The sequence below is a fragment of the Rhinolophus ferrumequinum genome (genome assembly GCF_004115265.2).
Source record: "Rhinolophus ferrumequinum isolate MPI-CBG mRhiFer1 chromosome 15 unlocalized genomic scaffold, mRhiFer1_v1.p scaffold_54_arrow_ctg1_1, whole genome shotgun sequence".
NCBI classification, from domain to species: Eukaryota; Metazoa; Chordata; class Mammalia; order Chiroptera; family Rhinolophidae; genus Rhinolophus; species Rhinolophus ferrumequinum.
In genome coordinates, this window is record NW_022680357.1 from 652882 (window position 1) to 668178 (window position 15297).

Sequence of the window (15297 nt, forward strand, 5' to 3'; positions counted from 1 at the left end):
GCCTTCCCACTACCTGGAACGGAACCACATTTCCACTGTCTTACTGTTTTCCCGTTAAAGTGAAGCTTCCGAAGGGCAGGTACTTACCTGCCATGTTCATCCCATGTCCTCAGAGCGGAGACCAGGGCGTGACACAAAGCACTCAGGAAATACTGTGTAAACGAACACAGCCTGACTTACACCTCATGAGACCTACAGAGCATTTCGTGTGCTTTTAGTAATAGTTCTGAGATGTTCCTGACAGTTAACACATTTTCCCCCTCTCCGGGAAAATGGAGCTCACTCCTTCCTGATGTCTTGCTTCCGAGCCAGCCTCATGGTTCTTTGGGGGCTGGACCAGAAGGGGGTGGGTGAGGTCGGAGAGGCCAGCCGGCTTTGAGAGACTGTTCTAGGCCTTGTGTGCCAGGCTCAGGAGTGTTCATTGACTCCCCCTTTAGGCAGAAGGGAACCATCAAAGGTCACTGCTTGGGGACCACATGTTGCTTCTTACCTCCCAGTGCTGGCCCCAGAGCTGTCCTTAGGGTGTCAGTACCCCCCAGGGGTCCTACAGACAAGAGGGCAGCAGTGACCAGCCCCCTCTCTCTAAAGGTGGGAGCATCAGTGTTTAAAAAAGGGGTGGGGAGTGTAAGGAGGGGGTCTATTCTCATATCTTAATGAATTGGCAGGGCTACCCTAACCTTTTCTCCTTTTCTATGTCGCTCTGCCTGCTTCTTTTGAACTAATTCCAAATCCAGTGCAGGTCAGTCTCTGAGGGGCACCATGGCCAAAAAAAAAAAAAAAAAGCTACTATTTGGGTCCCACTTAATAAAAGGGTTGAGAAGAAAATGTTCATTGAATTTAGCCAGGCTGGAACATTGCATCAGCACAGAAACATCACAAAATTGGACAGAATTTCCCATTTATTGGGTAAATCTATGCAGGGAGTGTGCTTGGTACTGGGAGTCAGGTGAATGGGTGCGGTGCCCACTCTTGAGCTCAGTCTCACGGGGGGAAGGAGGGGGTCACAGGTGGGTGTGATAGAGTCCCGTTGGGGTCTGTGGAGGGAGGGGACGGACACCCAGGGAAACTGAGCCTTTAAGAATGGGGATGCCATCCAAACTTTTTTCTCTATCTTCCCACAGGCTCCCTCACGAGTTGAGTGAAATTACGTCAAGCACCTACTATGCGTCTGGCTCTGGGATATCACCAGGGATCCCAAGGTATGGTCCCTACCCATGGAGTTCACTACTTTGAGAGATGGATATTAAGTCCATTATTTGTTAGGTGTTGCAAAAGTAATTGTGGTTTTTGCAATTTTTAACCCTTTAAACCACAATTACGTTCTCTTTCAGAGAAGGAAACTAGGAGGGGATGGTGGAAGCTGGGGCCATCTGAGAACTCCAAGGCCTCCCCTCGGGAGCCTTCCTGGCCCCTCCCTCAGTGAACCCTCACCGTGACCCTGCAAAGGAGGCAGGCAGGCGTGAACTCCATGTTCAAGACACAAACAGTGAGGCCTAGGATGGGGCAGGGATGTGCCAGAGGACACAAAGGGACATGCAGAGAGAGGCGGCCGGCACCAGGCACCCCAGGTCCCGTCCTGGGCCCTCGTTTCAGACCTGGGTCTCAGTCCGTATCACCTCCATCCTGGGCCTCCTTCCCATGGAGCAGGTCCAGGCAACCTGGATCCATGGCTTCTTCATTAGACACCAGCTGCCCAGGGTCTTCTCCAGGGATTCCATTGGACGCATCCACAGTCGCCTCCATCTTCTCCTTCAGGTTCCGTTTGAAGAAGCCAATCTGTAGGAAAAGAAAACTGAGTGAGCAGAAAGTCCATGGAGCAGGGTTGGCCCTGGCAAAACATGAGCACACTGTTTAGGTCAATAAATCGTCCGTGCCACAGGCAAGTGGTGCCCACTCCAGGGGTGGGGGGTAAGGGGGTCTGCCACACCTGGTTGTGGCAATGTGTTAAAAAGCTGTACATTTACTAGTTCACTATTTAGACTCATCAAAACGTCATGTACCAATATTTTAAGAGGGTGATTTGACAATATCTAGTGATACAAATAGTAAGAGCCCACGCTTATAGTGCTTACTACCGTGTTTCCCCAAAAATAAGAACTAGCCAGACAATCAGCTCTAATGCGTCTTTTGAAGCAAAAATTAATATAGGACCTGATCTTATTTACTATAAGACCAGGTCTTGTACTAATTTTTGCTGCAAAAGACACACTAGAGCTGATTGTCCAGTTAGGTCTTATTTTCAGGGAAACACGGTATCATGTACTCTCTGTTGAAAGCTCAAAACAAATATATTCTTTGGCTCAGCAATTCCAGGTCTAAGAATTAATTCTAAAGGATATTTGGACAAGTGTGCAAAGATGTGGGTAACAAGAACCTTTCTGTGTCATACTGTTTGAAACAGATGTAAAGTACAAACGATCTAAGTGTTTGTCAGTAGAGAACTTGTTAAATAAAATGTGGGGCACTCAGACAGCAGAAAGCCACCCCGGTTACAAAGTCAGAGGTAGATCAACTTGGGCTCAGATGGAAAGACGTCAAGATATAATATCCAGAGGAAAAGACAAGTTCCCGGCAGTACAGACAGTCTAATCCCATTTCCATTTTTGTCATATACACACATACACTGATTTTTTTTTTTTTTTTTAAGGAGGGCGCAGCTCACAGTGGCCCATGTGGGGATTGAACCAGCAACCTTGGTGCTATTAGCACCACGCTCCAACCAGCCAAGCCAACTGGCCACCCCATGACTTTTCTTTCTCTCATGCTCACTCATACACACATACGTTCACAATAAAACTACAACCTGGACGAATAAAAACAAAAAAGTTGTTAATGACAATCCTCCAGGAGTACAATAGGAAGAAACAGATTTTTTTGTTGTTGGTTTTTTTCCACCCCGGAATATTTGCATTTTTTTCCATGGAACACCTGCCCTCCAGCACTCTTCATCTGGAGAACTTCTAGTCATCCTTCAAATCCCAATTCCAATGCCACCTCTCTTGGGAGGCCTTCCCAGACTCCCCCAGCTGCGTTAGCCTCATCATGTGTGTTCCCCTCTGTCTCCCCATCAGACTGTGAGCTCCACAAGAGCAGGGCCCATGTTTGGAGCATGTGCCTCTGTATGCCAGTGTCTGACCCTCGATATGCAGTAGAGCCCTTCTCCTTCCTCTGCCTGGGTATCCAGTCCTGGCCCTGCCAGGGGGAAACGTCTCGCGTGCTCTTTGGGCCTCAGTAGCCTTATCTGTAGAAGGAGGGTATAGGCCGAGGCCCCTGCTAGCTTTGATACTCCCTGCTGTGTTGTCTTCTGTCCCCAGCCTGCTTATTTCAGCCATGCCCACTCCCCCCAGAAGCTCCCACCTTGTAGAGAACCAGGAAAATCAGCAGCAGCAACAACAGCCCCCCAATACCGCTCAGCACGTAGAGGTAGAGCATTTCCTTCTGGTATACAAGATCAACCTTCATGACGACCTGCAGGGGACAAGAGGAGGGGCGTGCAGGAAGAGGCCAACCCCCCTGCGGACCTTTCCTGTGAATCAGCCCCTCCCTCTAGGTCTCCACCTTTCCAGCCTGGACTGTGGCCCTGGTCCTCTCTCCACTATAGCGCCCCCTGCAGCCACCAAAGTGAGCGGGCCAAGCATGCACCATGACCTACCTGAAGCCCTTAGACCGCTTCCCTTAGTTCCAGGAGAAAATGCCAGGATGTCAGCTCAGGATGCAAAGCCTTCCAGAACCTGGCTCCTGTTGACCTTTCTAGCTACCCTTCTCTTCTCCTGCTCTGGGCCTCCTGCTCTTAAACCCGCCTCGCCCACTCCCTCAGCTCCGGGCCTGCCCTGGCCACCTCTGGTAGAGTACCTTCCCTGCACGCTCTGCCTGTGGGGTGGGCACTCCTTGGCTGAGCTGCCATCCAGTTGATCGTGACCTGACACATCTCAGACCGGTGACCTGCGGTCGGCTTGCCCACCAGGAGTGGCTGCCGGCTCTGGCTGACCATGGGGCGTTCTGACCATGCTAAGCCCCCACCTCCCATTTCAAGCTCTGGCTCTTCCCGCTCTGCCCCATGCTTCCTCAGATCTATCTGCTGGCCTCCGCTCCCAGTCTTCTGAGGAGGTGAAAACATACCTGGGCCACGGAGGCGTTGCTGCCGTACAGGTGGAAATGCCTGCTGCTGTTGAAGGAGACGGCCAGCGAGCTGCAGAGGCTGAACGTGGAGGAGGCCTACGGGACATGGGGAAGGCTGAGGGGTCACAGGGCCCCAGACCCACTGCCTCCTGCCCGCGTCTGCTCAGCTGTGCACCCCAGTATTCTAATGTGCTACGCCCTGTAGCTGCAAGGACAGAAAACTGTCCTATAAAGAACGTAAGAGAACCGTCCGCGGGGCCGTGAAAAGAGCCCTGCACATCTCACACAGGTCACGGCTCTTTCATCTGCATCAACATGGGGCTCTTCCCTAGAGGTAGAACAGGAAATGCAGGCAGACCCCAGGTGGGAAGCCCCCGCACTCCCACCTGACGCCCCCAGCCCCACAACCACTTTGCGTGCTGCCAGCAGGGGGCGCTACCTCGATCTTCTCCACCAGGTGCACAGTCCCCGTGACTCGGACGAGAATATCCTGCTGTTTGAAGATGATGGGGCAGCGGAAGAAGGCTCCTGGCAAGCAGGGCTTCTAGGAACAGGAGCAACAGGGGTCAGTGAGGCCTCCTTCCGACCTGCAGCCTGCCCCCACCCCAGTCTCTTAGCTCCGTGTCCATACCTCAGCCACACTGGGTGGCCTCTCCAGAATCTCAGAGCGGCAGGGGACAGGCGGCTCCTAGGAATGAGGAAGAGGGCTCTTCAGTTAGTCCAGAGCTGAGCGAGGACACTCGCCCCTTAAGGCCGGAATCTGGCCTTGCTCCTCACCCCCCCCCCCCATATGACCTTGGTATCTGCCTCCTCCCTGCCCGCCCCCTGGTGGATTCACACATCAATGAGCGTGATGAGGTTCATCCTTCCCCACTCCTTTCCCACTTTATGAGCCCACCCCAACCCACAGACCTGGCACCCCTAACTCCTCTGGGCAGTACTCACCATCTGCACGCTCCAATTGTGTGTGATGGGTCCCTCAATGAGACGCGGTGGCACCCCAATCAAAGCCTCCAGGGCAGGCATGTGGTGGTCGTGGACAAACGACTGAATCCTCACCTGTTACCGAGTACAATTCTCACTGGCTGAGGCCCCAGGGCCCACTTGTCAGGCAGTGGACAGTGGTCGAGCACACCCGCCCCTCCTCAGTTCAGGGTGGGTTACAGGCACTGCTCTGCTTTCTCCACGTGGCAAAGCCTCACATGTCCTGCAAGGTGCCGCTCAACTACCACACTGCAAGTCTGGCTGACGCCCCAAGGATAGGGCCGCTCTCCGCCTGTGTTCCCACAGCATTCTGCATCCTGGCAGGATGGCAAGTACCTGCTGTCTCTCCCCTAGACTGTGGGCTTCGTGAGAGCAGGAGCTGTGGTTTATTTCACCTGCAATCCCTGCAGCTTGACACAGCAGCTCATAGGTGATAGGCCACAAGCAGTTTTTTTGAATGAGTAAACGAATGAATGCTATTTAATAAGGATCGATGCAAAAATTATTTGCAAAATGCAAGTGTGGTCAAGACTCATTGTGGCAAGTAAATCGAATGAATAAATATTTCCTGAGTGTATTTTATACAAAAGAGCTATCTGTGCTAGGGTTGGAAGACCCAGAAATGTGTGAACAAATGACACAGAGTAGCACCCACGAAAGTCTCAGGGACGTCAAGCAGGGAAATATATATCCAATTCAAGGGGTTCTATCATTTATTCACTCAAACATTTGTGGACATTTAAAAACATGTCAGTTAAATTAAACTAAAAGGTCTAATGTCAGAGGCAGCATTTGAACTTCACTGTGAAAGACAGACAGGAAATTAACAGATGGAGATGGGAGAGGCAGCCAGAAAAAGGAAGTGCAGGGACTTAGACAGAAGCAGGTGAATGTGATGTGGCCAGAGGGTCGGCGCCTAGAAGGAAAGACAGGAGGTAAGTCTGGAAAGGAGACGGGGTCAGACTATGGGGCACAGCGGCCTGAGGGCAAGAAGTCAGGGGCCAGTGGCCAGGTGATGGTGAATCATGGAAGGCAGCTGAGGACAGGCTGACTCCAGGGAACTCATCCCCTGCAGGCATGGAACAGAAAGAACTTGGAAGAGACGGGTCAAGGCCAAGTTGGGAGCTGGTGACAGTAATCCAGAGGCCAGAAGACAAGGAACTGAGTCTGAACAGTACTGGGGACAAAATTGAGAAGAGGACAGACAACAGAACGTGAGGAGGCAGTGGGTCCCAGCACGTTGGCAAGAGAAATTCACCCAGACTTGGAAGTTTTTCTTGAGGAAAAAGTGCTTCTAAAGGATTTCTAAGCCAGCCAGAGCAGATGCTAGTTTAGGAAAAGATACTATGTTTGGTTAGAACACGTTGAGACCAAAGTTGCAAGAGGAGCAATTGGAGTCCTAGTTATGTATCTAAGAGAAATAAAACACCTGTCTACCCAAAAATGTGTACAGGAATGTTTCAGCAGCATGATCCATAATAGCCAGAAAGTGGAAATAACTCAAATGTCCTGACCTGATGAGTGCAGACATCACATGTGGCTTCTCCTACAATGGAATATTATTTGGCAATAAAGATGGAGGGGGTGGCCCGTTAGCTCAGTTGGTTAGAGCGCTGGTGCTCTTAACAAGGTTGCGGTTTGATCCCCACATGGGTCACTGTGAGCTGCGCCCTCCACAACTAGATTTAAACAATTACTTGACTTGGACCTGATGGGTCCTGGAAAAACACTTAAATAAGTTTTTTAAAAGTTAAAAAAAAAACAACTTGTATTTAAAAAAAAAAAAGCATACTGACACGTGCTACAACATGGATAAATCTTGAAAAGTCTTTGCTTAACCACTGTCACCCCAATAAATTTTAATAAAAAAAGCCTATACTAAATGAAAGAAGCCAGGCACAAAAGGCCACATAGTATATGATTTCATTTACACATAATGTTCAGAACAGTTAAATCTATATAGAGATAAAAATAGCGATAGCCAGGAGCTGGGGGAAAGGGGAGAATGAAGTGACTGCTAATGGGGACAGGGCTTCTTTTTGGGGCAATGAAACTGTCGTGCAATGGGATCATGTGCATGTTTACACAACTTTGTGAATATACGAGAAAAGCCATTGGATGGCACCCTCTAAGTAGGTAAATTGTATGGTTTATGAATTATATCTCAGTAAAGCTGTTTAAAGACCAAACGAAAGATGCTAGGAACACGTCACAGGGGCGACGACTGACAAGCTGCAGGGACAGGTGTGCTGGAGGAGGAGTGAGACAATCTCAAGTTGTCACTTGGAAGGGGACACTGGCACTGTGGAAACAGATAGAGAGCCATGAGTAAGGCTCCCTACCCCCCAGAACCACATACCTGCTCAGAGGGAATGGCAGTGATGCCAAAGCAGAAAACAGCGGGTTAGAACCTGCGTGTCGTAACCATCACCGTTTACCGAGCACTTCTGATTCTCACTAAAAGGACCATCTCACATAGTTCTGTCAGCATCCTATGTGGTGGGCAATTCTGTCACCCCCATTTTACAGACGACAGAATTGAAGCTCACAGAAATTAATTTGTCTGAAGCTATCAAGCAGGAGAGCTGCCATGTTAACCTAGGCTGACTCCAGAGTCTAGAAACACTACCTCCATCACCTTCCATGGATGACAGTGTTGATAATGCGAAAATCTGCCAAAGTTGACAGATGTGTCAAGCATTAGGCTAAGCATGTAACACGTATTTTCTCATATCCTCCTAACCACCCCATAAAGTAGGTGCTATTATCCCTGTTTTATAGATTGAAAAACTATAAAGGCTCAGAGAGGTTAAGTAAATGGCCTAACGCCACACAGCTTTCAATGGCAGAGTTCAAAAAGATTTCAGATCTGGCTGAAGCCTATGCTCCTGACCAGCCAGGGGAGCCGGGGACATGAGGAAGGAGCTCCTGTGGCCCAGCTGTCCAGCTCTCACTGGGTTCCTTGCCTGTCTAGTTCACAATGAACCTCAATTCTTAGAGCTGACCTCCTTGTGGCAAAAAGGGCCTGACTAATGGGACGGTTTCACCCCTCCATACTGTGCTGGGTTTAGTCCAAAGAGAGACCACATTAGAGCCTGTAGCAAGAGCGATTGCTTGGGGGTCAGGCGGGGGCGGTGGGGGGCAAACACTTGGCTTCAGATGCTGGAGGGAGGGGAGATGGAGTCACCTAGCCCTAAAGATGCTTCTCAGGGACGGAGGAAGCTCACGAGGTTTGAGCTGGTTCTGCGTTGAGTGAGGCAAGGACGTAAGGCTGCTCCCTAGGTAGCTGGGGGATCGCAAGGCTGCAGCACAACACCCATCTCCCCCCTCTACCAACCTCCACTTCCCCAGGCACTCTGCAGGAAGGGAAGTAACTCACTGAACCTCAAGGCCACACCTATGAAGTTCTTGTTCCAAACCTCCCCCAGGGACCCAGCACCGTCCAGAGAACAGCACTGGAAGCCAACCCCGCTGGCTCTTTCCAAAATTCTACTTCAGTTCAGAGGGCATGTGACCTTCCCAAAGCCCACGCCCCGTCCTGGTCCTCGCAGGGGCGGCCTCCCGCTTCTGAGTTCCCGTAATGAGGGTTGCTGTTACAGCACCGAGCGCATTGCGTGATAGATAGATCCTGATAGATCCTTAACTCAGAGGTTCAGCACGCACATCTTGGTGTCCACATAAGCGCTTGAATCTGACCTGTCCCTTATTAGCTGTGTAACCTGGGCAGGTTACTCGACACGTCTACGCTGCAGACTCTCCCCTGTAAAATGGGGAAACGATGCCTCTCTAACTGGATTCTCATAGGCCGGGGTGAGAATTACGGGCGTTGCACACGTACAACACGAGGCACGGAACAGGGACCCTGTCTTACCCAGGGCCACCCCAGCAGCTGGCAAAGTACCTGAACTAGAACAGCGGCTCCTTACATGTTTGAATAAAAACTAGGTTCTCTCTCAGAGCCCTCTGGTTGGTTCTCAAGGTCGGTACACAGTTTATCCAGCAGCGGAAAGCAGTGAGTGAGTGGGTTGCCTCTGCAGGCATCTCGGTGGAGGCCATGAAATAATATGGAAAGGGTCATAGAACCAGGTGGAGGGGCAGGACTCAGAGGACAAGGCTGCGTCTCATCGGTCTGTGTCCTCGGTGCCCAGGATCGGGGCTGAATGAACGTGTGACCTCTGGGGACCTTTTCACACTGAGGGTCATACCTGATAGGTGTGTATGACAGGGTGGACCTTGGGTCCCTTGGAAGTCAGACTGATGTAGAGAGTGGAGTTTTCCTGGCTGTGGAGAGAAAAGATAGGGAGAAGGTGGTGAAAACGGCAACCCAGGCTGCAGGAGGGTGGGGCCTTGGTCAGGTGGGGCCCTGAGTGCCAGCACTGGGCTAGGGACCCCCACCCTCTGCCCCATGACCTCACGTGAGCCTCACGGCACCCTGCTGACCCGTGAAAGGGGTCAGCCTTTTGTGGAGAACCAGGACTGGAAGCCAGCGGCACATGCCTTTGGAGCCAGGCTCTCCACTGCAGACCCCCTCATCAGATTCTTCTCTGCACCGGGCGGGGCCCCACGGCTCATCTCCTAGGTAACTGCACCAGCCTCTGGCTCCTTCTCCCACCCCATTTTCCCCTTGACTTTCTTAATGTCACTCTTTGATCCTGCTGCTCAGCTGTGCAGAATCCATTTAAGCTGACAGATAGCCACAGGGTGGGGTCTGCCTGCCTGCTGTCCCGGCACAGACCTGCCCAGACCCTGCTCCCAGGTCTGTCCTCCTGTTTGCTGCCTCCATGACAGAGAACGTCCTCCCCGTCCCTCCCTTACCCTCATCCTCCAGAACCCGGTTCCACTTCTCCATGACCCCTTCCCTCTCTCCTCCAGTCCACACCATCTTTCCTGGCTCTAAATCATATCACACTTCAGACAATATCAGTGTGTTTGGCATTTGTGTTCCAAAGCACCAGAGACCCCGGTTTAGACACTGGCCCTGTTCTCGTCTCACTGAGCCAACTGAAGAATCCCCTCCACTTTTTCTGGCTTAAACTCCTTTTCTGTAACTGAGAAATTCCAACTCTGTGAACCCTGTGTATGGCTCCATCCTGCCCCAACATTCTGACACTTCACCAATTCTGTGTGTGCGTGCGTTTGGCCTCTCCTACCGGACTGACGACAAGCTGTCTGAGGACAAGGGCCATGCTGAAAGTGTTTCTCCCACCTCTACTAGCCCTGCTGGCCCCAGGAAGGGAGGGAACTCAGCACAGCTGAAAACACTAAAGAGCTTGGTGGGAGCCGGGAGACGAGGGCAGTTCAGAGGGGAGGTCAGAACCCAGGGAGCACATCCCGGTTAGAAGGTCCCTTCATTCTCTGAGCCTCCGTTTGTTTACTAGTAAAATGAGGAGAGGCACAGCTGCCTCCCGAGCCTGAACGCTCCAGGAAAAGCACCAGCTGGGCAGTGCAGCTGGCACCGTGTGACATTAAGGCAGTATTCAACGTGCTTTTTCTTCCGTCGGCAAACGCTGATCCCACTCGGGGCTCTGAAAGGCCTTTGGTCTTTTGAGTGTTGAAAACTGTTGGAGTTGGAGCTGGAGGCTGTTCTAGTCACCCCTGGGGTAGGGAAGGGAAGGGCTTGAGGGAGAGCCCTGGGAGGCAGGTGGGGCCGCCAGGGTGGCAGGCTGAGGTGGCAGGAGGGGGACTCACTCCTCAGTGAGGATGTTGATGGGATATAGCACTGGAAAGCTGGTGGTGGCCGAGTTGTCCTCCAGGAGGCCCGAGTGCTCGTTGTCACTGCATTAGGGCATAGAGAGGGCAGTGTTAAGGAAGGGTTTGGCAAGACCTTGGGGGTGCAGGGCAGGGGTGGGGTGGAGGGTCTGCTCACCAGCTCACATTGGCGTGCAGCTCCACCAGATCGCCCCAGGAGCTGTCCAGCAGCGTATGAAACATCACCTGGATAACAACCTGGCAGCGGGGCAGTGGGGATGAAAGAGGGAGGGGCCTGGGCCTCGGCAGGCACCTCACAGCCCCCACACCCAGCCTCCATAACAACAGCGACCCCTTAGCAAGACTCCCTGCACCTCAAGTGCTGGGCTAGGGGTTTCATCCCCACCAGACAGAAGAGGACACTGAGCTTCCAAATGGTTAAGTCAGGTGTCAGGTCACCAAATGAAAAACCCAAGCCCGGGGTTTGTCTGATTCCAAACTCCAGGCTTTCACCCCTGATGCAAATCACCTCTGCACGTGCTCCCTTGGAGGTCGGGCGGGTAAGCCCTTCTCTGCCAATCACCGGCACCCTTTCCCAGAGCCAGGAGTCCCTGCCCCACCCCCACCCCCCAACTCAAAGCCTCTGGCTGCTGGGTTCCTAGAGGCTTGAGGCACTCACCGAGCTGCCTGCTTTAAAGATGGGCGAGCTCACGTTGCAAGAGAGCCTCCTGGTGAGAAGCTCGGCCTCTTCAGGAAGCTCCTCACAGCTCACCGGTATATGGCTGTAAACCTAGGGGGTGAGAAGACAGAGAACGAGCTTGTGAGTGGTCAAGGCTGAGGGTTCCCCAGAGGCCAGCAGCCCTCGTCCTCCAGCTCTGTCCCTTTCAGGGCATATTCTCAGACAGGTGGGGCCAAAGAATCAGGGGCCCAGCCAGAGGTTGGGCTAAGATACTCACTGCCACACTATTTACAACAGTGAAAACCTGGACGTGACCGAGCAGTTCAGAGAGCTAGGAACAGTTCAGTGACTGACACAATCACAGGGAAGATGGATAGTGTGACATCCTTCAAACGCTACATCGGCACACTCAGCAACCATTTTTGCAAAGAGCTCGAGCCTGGACGAAGCGGTACAAAACCCTTCATTCTTATCACAACCTGTGGGAGATTTCAGCCTCGGATGGGGAAGGGAATCAGGTGAAGAAATAGGGGCTCCGGGAAGTGAAGTCACGTCCCCAAGATCTCACAGCTGGGTCATCAGGCTGGGAGCTGGTAGGAGCTTGAACACAGGTGTGTTTGACTCCAGATCGCAGGTTCTTAAACACTGTATGAGATGCCCCTGAAGGAAGCATTTAATGTTGCTGTATAAGAATAATTTCAGGGCGGCCGGATGGCTCAGTTGGTTAGAGCACAAGCTCTGAACAACAGGGTTGCTGGTTCGATTCCCACATGGGCCAGTGAGCTGCGCCCTCCACAACTGGATTGAAGGACAACTTGACTTGGAGCTGATGGGCCCTGGAGAAACACACTGTTCTCCAATATTCCCCAATAAAATTTAAAAAAAAAAAAAGAGAAAGAAAAAAAAAGAATAATTCCAGTGTCCACGGGCAGGTGGACAGATAAACAAAATGTGGTCCGTCCATACAACGGGCTAATCCTTCGCCTTGAAAAGGGAATGAAAGTCATACGTGCTGTCACATGGATGAACCTCCAAAACATGCTAAGTGAGTCAGACAGACACAAAAGGACGAATAGATGATCCCACTCATGAAATCGCCAGAACAGGCAAAGTCGCAGAGATGGAAAGCGGATTAGTGGTTGTCTCCGGCAGAGGGTGGGGGATGGGAAGTTATTGCTGAAAGGGTTTAGCGCTTCTGTGTGAGATGATGAAAAAGCTCTGCAAATGGAGAGTGCTTGTTACCTAACATCGTGAGTGGACGTAATGCCTTGGAATTTGTATCATTAAAACGGCAAATTTTAAATGACATCTTTTACCCCAATAAAAACATTTTCAAAAACATGGAGGAAAAAAATGAGAGCAAAATGCCAGTTACTTAAAACAACTGTACAACAAATAAGTACACGATGGCATTTGTAAGTATAAACATGATAAACACCAAAATAGTAAAAGCAATCTTGGTTGCGTTGGAGAAGTATGGGTGATTATCTTCTGGAAACGTCCCTGTAATTTCCAGGTTTCTGTGAATTTGTCACAGTAATTTAAAAAATAAAAGTTGTGCTTAAAACCACCCAGGCCAGCCCTGCAAACCACATTGGTCACCGTTAGGAGGGCGGCAGCTTGATCTCACTAAACCTGTGCCATCTCGTCAGCACCAGGCCCAAGAGCCGGTCACAAGCTCCACTTTGTGAGAACCTCTCACTAACCCTGCGGTGTCTCCAGCCTTACGTTTTGGTCGGGGAATCTACGGCCCCCCAAGGGTGAAGCTTGTATCATCTCTGGTCATACAAATTGAAGGTGGCCACCAGGCAGAGTCCGGATGTGGCCCTAAAACCCCTGCGTGCCAGCTGCTGCCTGCGTCTTGGGCTGTCCTGGCTGCCTGAGGCCCCCTGGGGGAAAGAAGCCCCGCGGGGATAGCAGTGGGGGTGGGGGGGAGGGGCAAGTGCCCAGATGTGGGCATCCCAGCCTTCTCGCTCACCTGGAGCATCTCCACTTTTCGGAAGGACAGTCCCCGGGGGAAGCTCAGGCTGAGCTGGACCCAGTAAGCATCTTCTCCCAAGTTCTTCAGTGTCAGCTCCACGGAGAGGCTGGCCGAGGGGGTCAGATGCAGGACCTTGGAACTGGGGACAAGATCAGGGGGACGTTACGGGGACCAGAGGTGAAGACTTCCAGAACGGAGGCCAGAAAAGCTAACTACATGAAAAATAAGCTGCTATGCCACAGGCTTTACGGTTCACAATTTTATCTCATCCTGACAAGAGCGTCACAAGGGACTTGCATTTCTCAGAGAAGGAGACTAAAGGCTCAGGTAACACATCTAGCACAGACGGGGGTCTTCTGAGAGGAGCCGGGCAGGGGTGGGGGTGGGGGTGGGGAGGCGGAGAGCCTTACAGACCTTGCAGGGGAGAAAGACAGTGCCAGGTTTGCCTCACACTTCTTGTCGTCTCCACAGTTCTTCTCAAAAGGGATCTGAAGGCGAAGAAGAAAAGCCTGGGAGGCTCAGGCCACAGACCCAGGAGGGCCCGACCCGGCCTCTCTGTCTGCCCCTCTTACCTCCTTGGTCTCGGAGTGTGACGAGGGTCTCAGGATGGGCTGTACATTCTTGACCTGCAGAGAATGGAGGAGAGGGAGACAGGCCAGGGTAGATGAGGCAGGCCTCGTAAAGGAGACCTTGAGGGGCTCGGGGTTCAGGGTTCAGCTGGTCAGCTGTGGCCTGCCCCTCCCAGGAGCCAACCCCCTCCCAGGATGGGCCCGACTCCACCTGAGGCTGCTGGGGCCAGCTCTCTGAGGGAGGCTGAGGACACCAGGGGTCTGTGCCCTCGTGGACAGGAGAGCTGGGCCTTAAAGCAGCTCCCGCAGTTTCTCCTAGGCCATCCCCTCACCCTCCCAATCCCCCTGCTGGGCAGCCTCCGGGTTCACCTGCCTGGCTTCTCTGTGAAGTCCCCCCTCCCCCACCTCAGAACAGCTCTCCATCTCTAATCAGATCGAGGGCAGTTCTTTCACTATTTCCAGAGCTTCTGCTCTGGGCCAGGCCCCATTGCTGGGCACTGGGTTTGCAATAAGAACAAACCAGACACACTGCCCACCCTCCCGATCCGGTGGCAGGAACGACCCATCACAACCCTTGAAGATGCTGGGTCAAGTATAGAGAATCTTTAGAGCTTGCAGAAGAAATCTACCCCACACGTGGGGGTCAGGGAGGATTCCTAAAGGAAGGGCAGCTCAGCTGAAATCTGAAGGATGAGCGGGAGGGGAGCCAGGTGAAGAGACCGGAGAGGTAGGAGGAAAGAACAGGGTGCACAAAGGCTCGAGGCAAGCGAGATTGTGTTGGTGCAAAGAGCAAGAAGATGGTCAGATGGGCTGCAGTGCCGTGTGTCAGAAGGGCAGGAGAGAGAAGCAGGGTCCAGATTAGGGAGCTGGAACCTTACACTGAGCATATGGGATCATAGAAGTATCTTATGGGTTATCAGTTGTACGTTTTAGAGAGATTCCAGCCTACTCTGCCTCCACATCACCTGCCAGGCAGTCTCTAGCGTCTCCCTTGAGGGGGTGGCCATCCCAGCTGCCTCTGCTGCCTGCTTCAACATTCGTACAGAACCCCACCACCCACTACACCCCAGCCAGTCCCTGAACTGGCACCACAGCTTCTGTCCTGCTCAGTTGTCCTCCTGCCAGAAGCCCAGCCCCGCTCCCAGTCCCCTTGCACTTACCACCACTCCTTTCCTCCTGCTGCTCCCTTTGCCTCTGCTCTATCCACCTACCCAGAGTCTACTCATTCTGCAGGACCCAGGGCCATGACACTTCCCTCAGGAAGCCTTGTGGGACAA

At 52.3% G+C, this 15297-nt stretch overlaps 1 protein-coding gene across 2 annotated transcripts in view; it reads right to left on the bottom strand.

Annotated features, from left to right (window-relative positions):
- Positions 1-1576: 1576 nt before the first annotated feature.
- The window catches only part of ITGAL (integrin subunit alpha L), a 34705-nt gene continuing 20984 nt past the window's right edge, over positions 1577-15297 (bottom strand). The window contains exons 19-31 of one of the 2 annotated variants that reach the window (XM_033101916.1): positions 14024-14077; positions 13866-13939; positions 13449-13590; positions 11471-11581; positions 10970-11049; positions 10792-10878; positions 9309-9384; positions 5065-5178; positions 4751-4807; positions 4559-4660; positions 4120-4215; positions 3358-3468; positions 1577-1776 (exon numbers count right to left, since the gene is read on the bottom strand). In XM_033101916.1, the coding sequence (XP_032957807.1) occupies positions 1603-1776; positions 3358-3468; positions 4120-4215; positions 4559-4660; positions 4751-4807; positions 5065-5178; positions 9309-9384; positions 10792-10878; positions 10970-11049; positions 11471-11581; positions 13449-13590; positions 13866-13939; positions 14024-14077 (1278 nt within the window). In that variant the 3' untranslated portion in view covers positions 1577-1602. Of the gene's footprint in view, positions 1777-3357; positions 3469-4119; positions 4216-4558; positions 4664-4750; positions 4808-5064; positions 5179-9308; positions 9385-10791; positions 10879-10969; positions 11050-11470; positions 11582-13448; positions 13591-13865; positions 13940-14023; positions 14078-15297 lie in introns of both variants that reach the window. The other variant, XM_033101915.1, reaches the window with a different exon arrangement.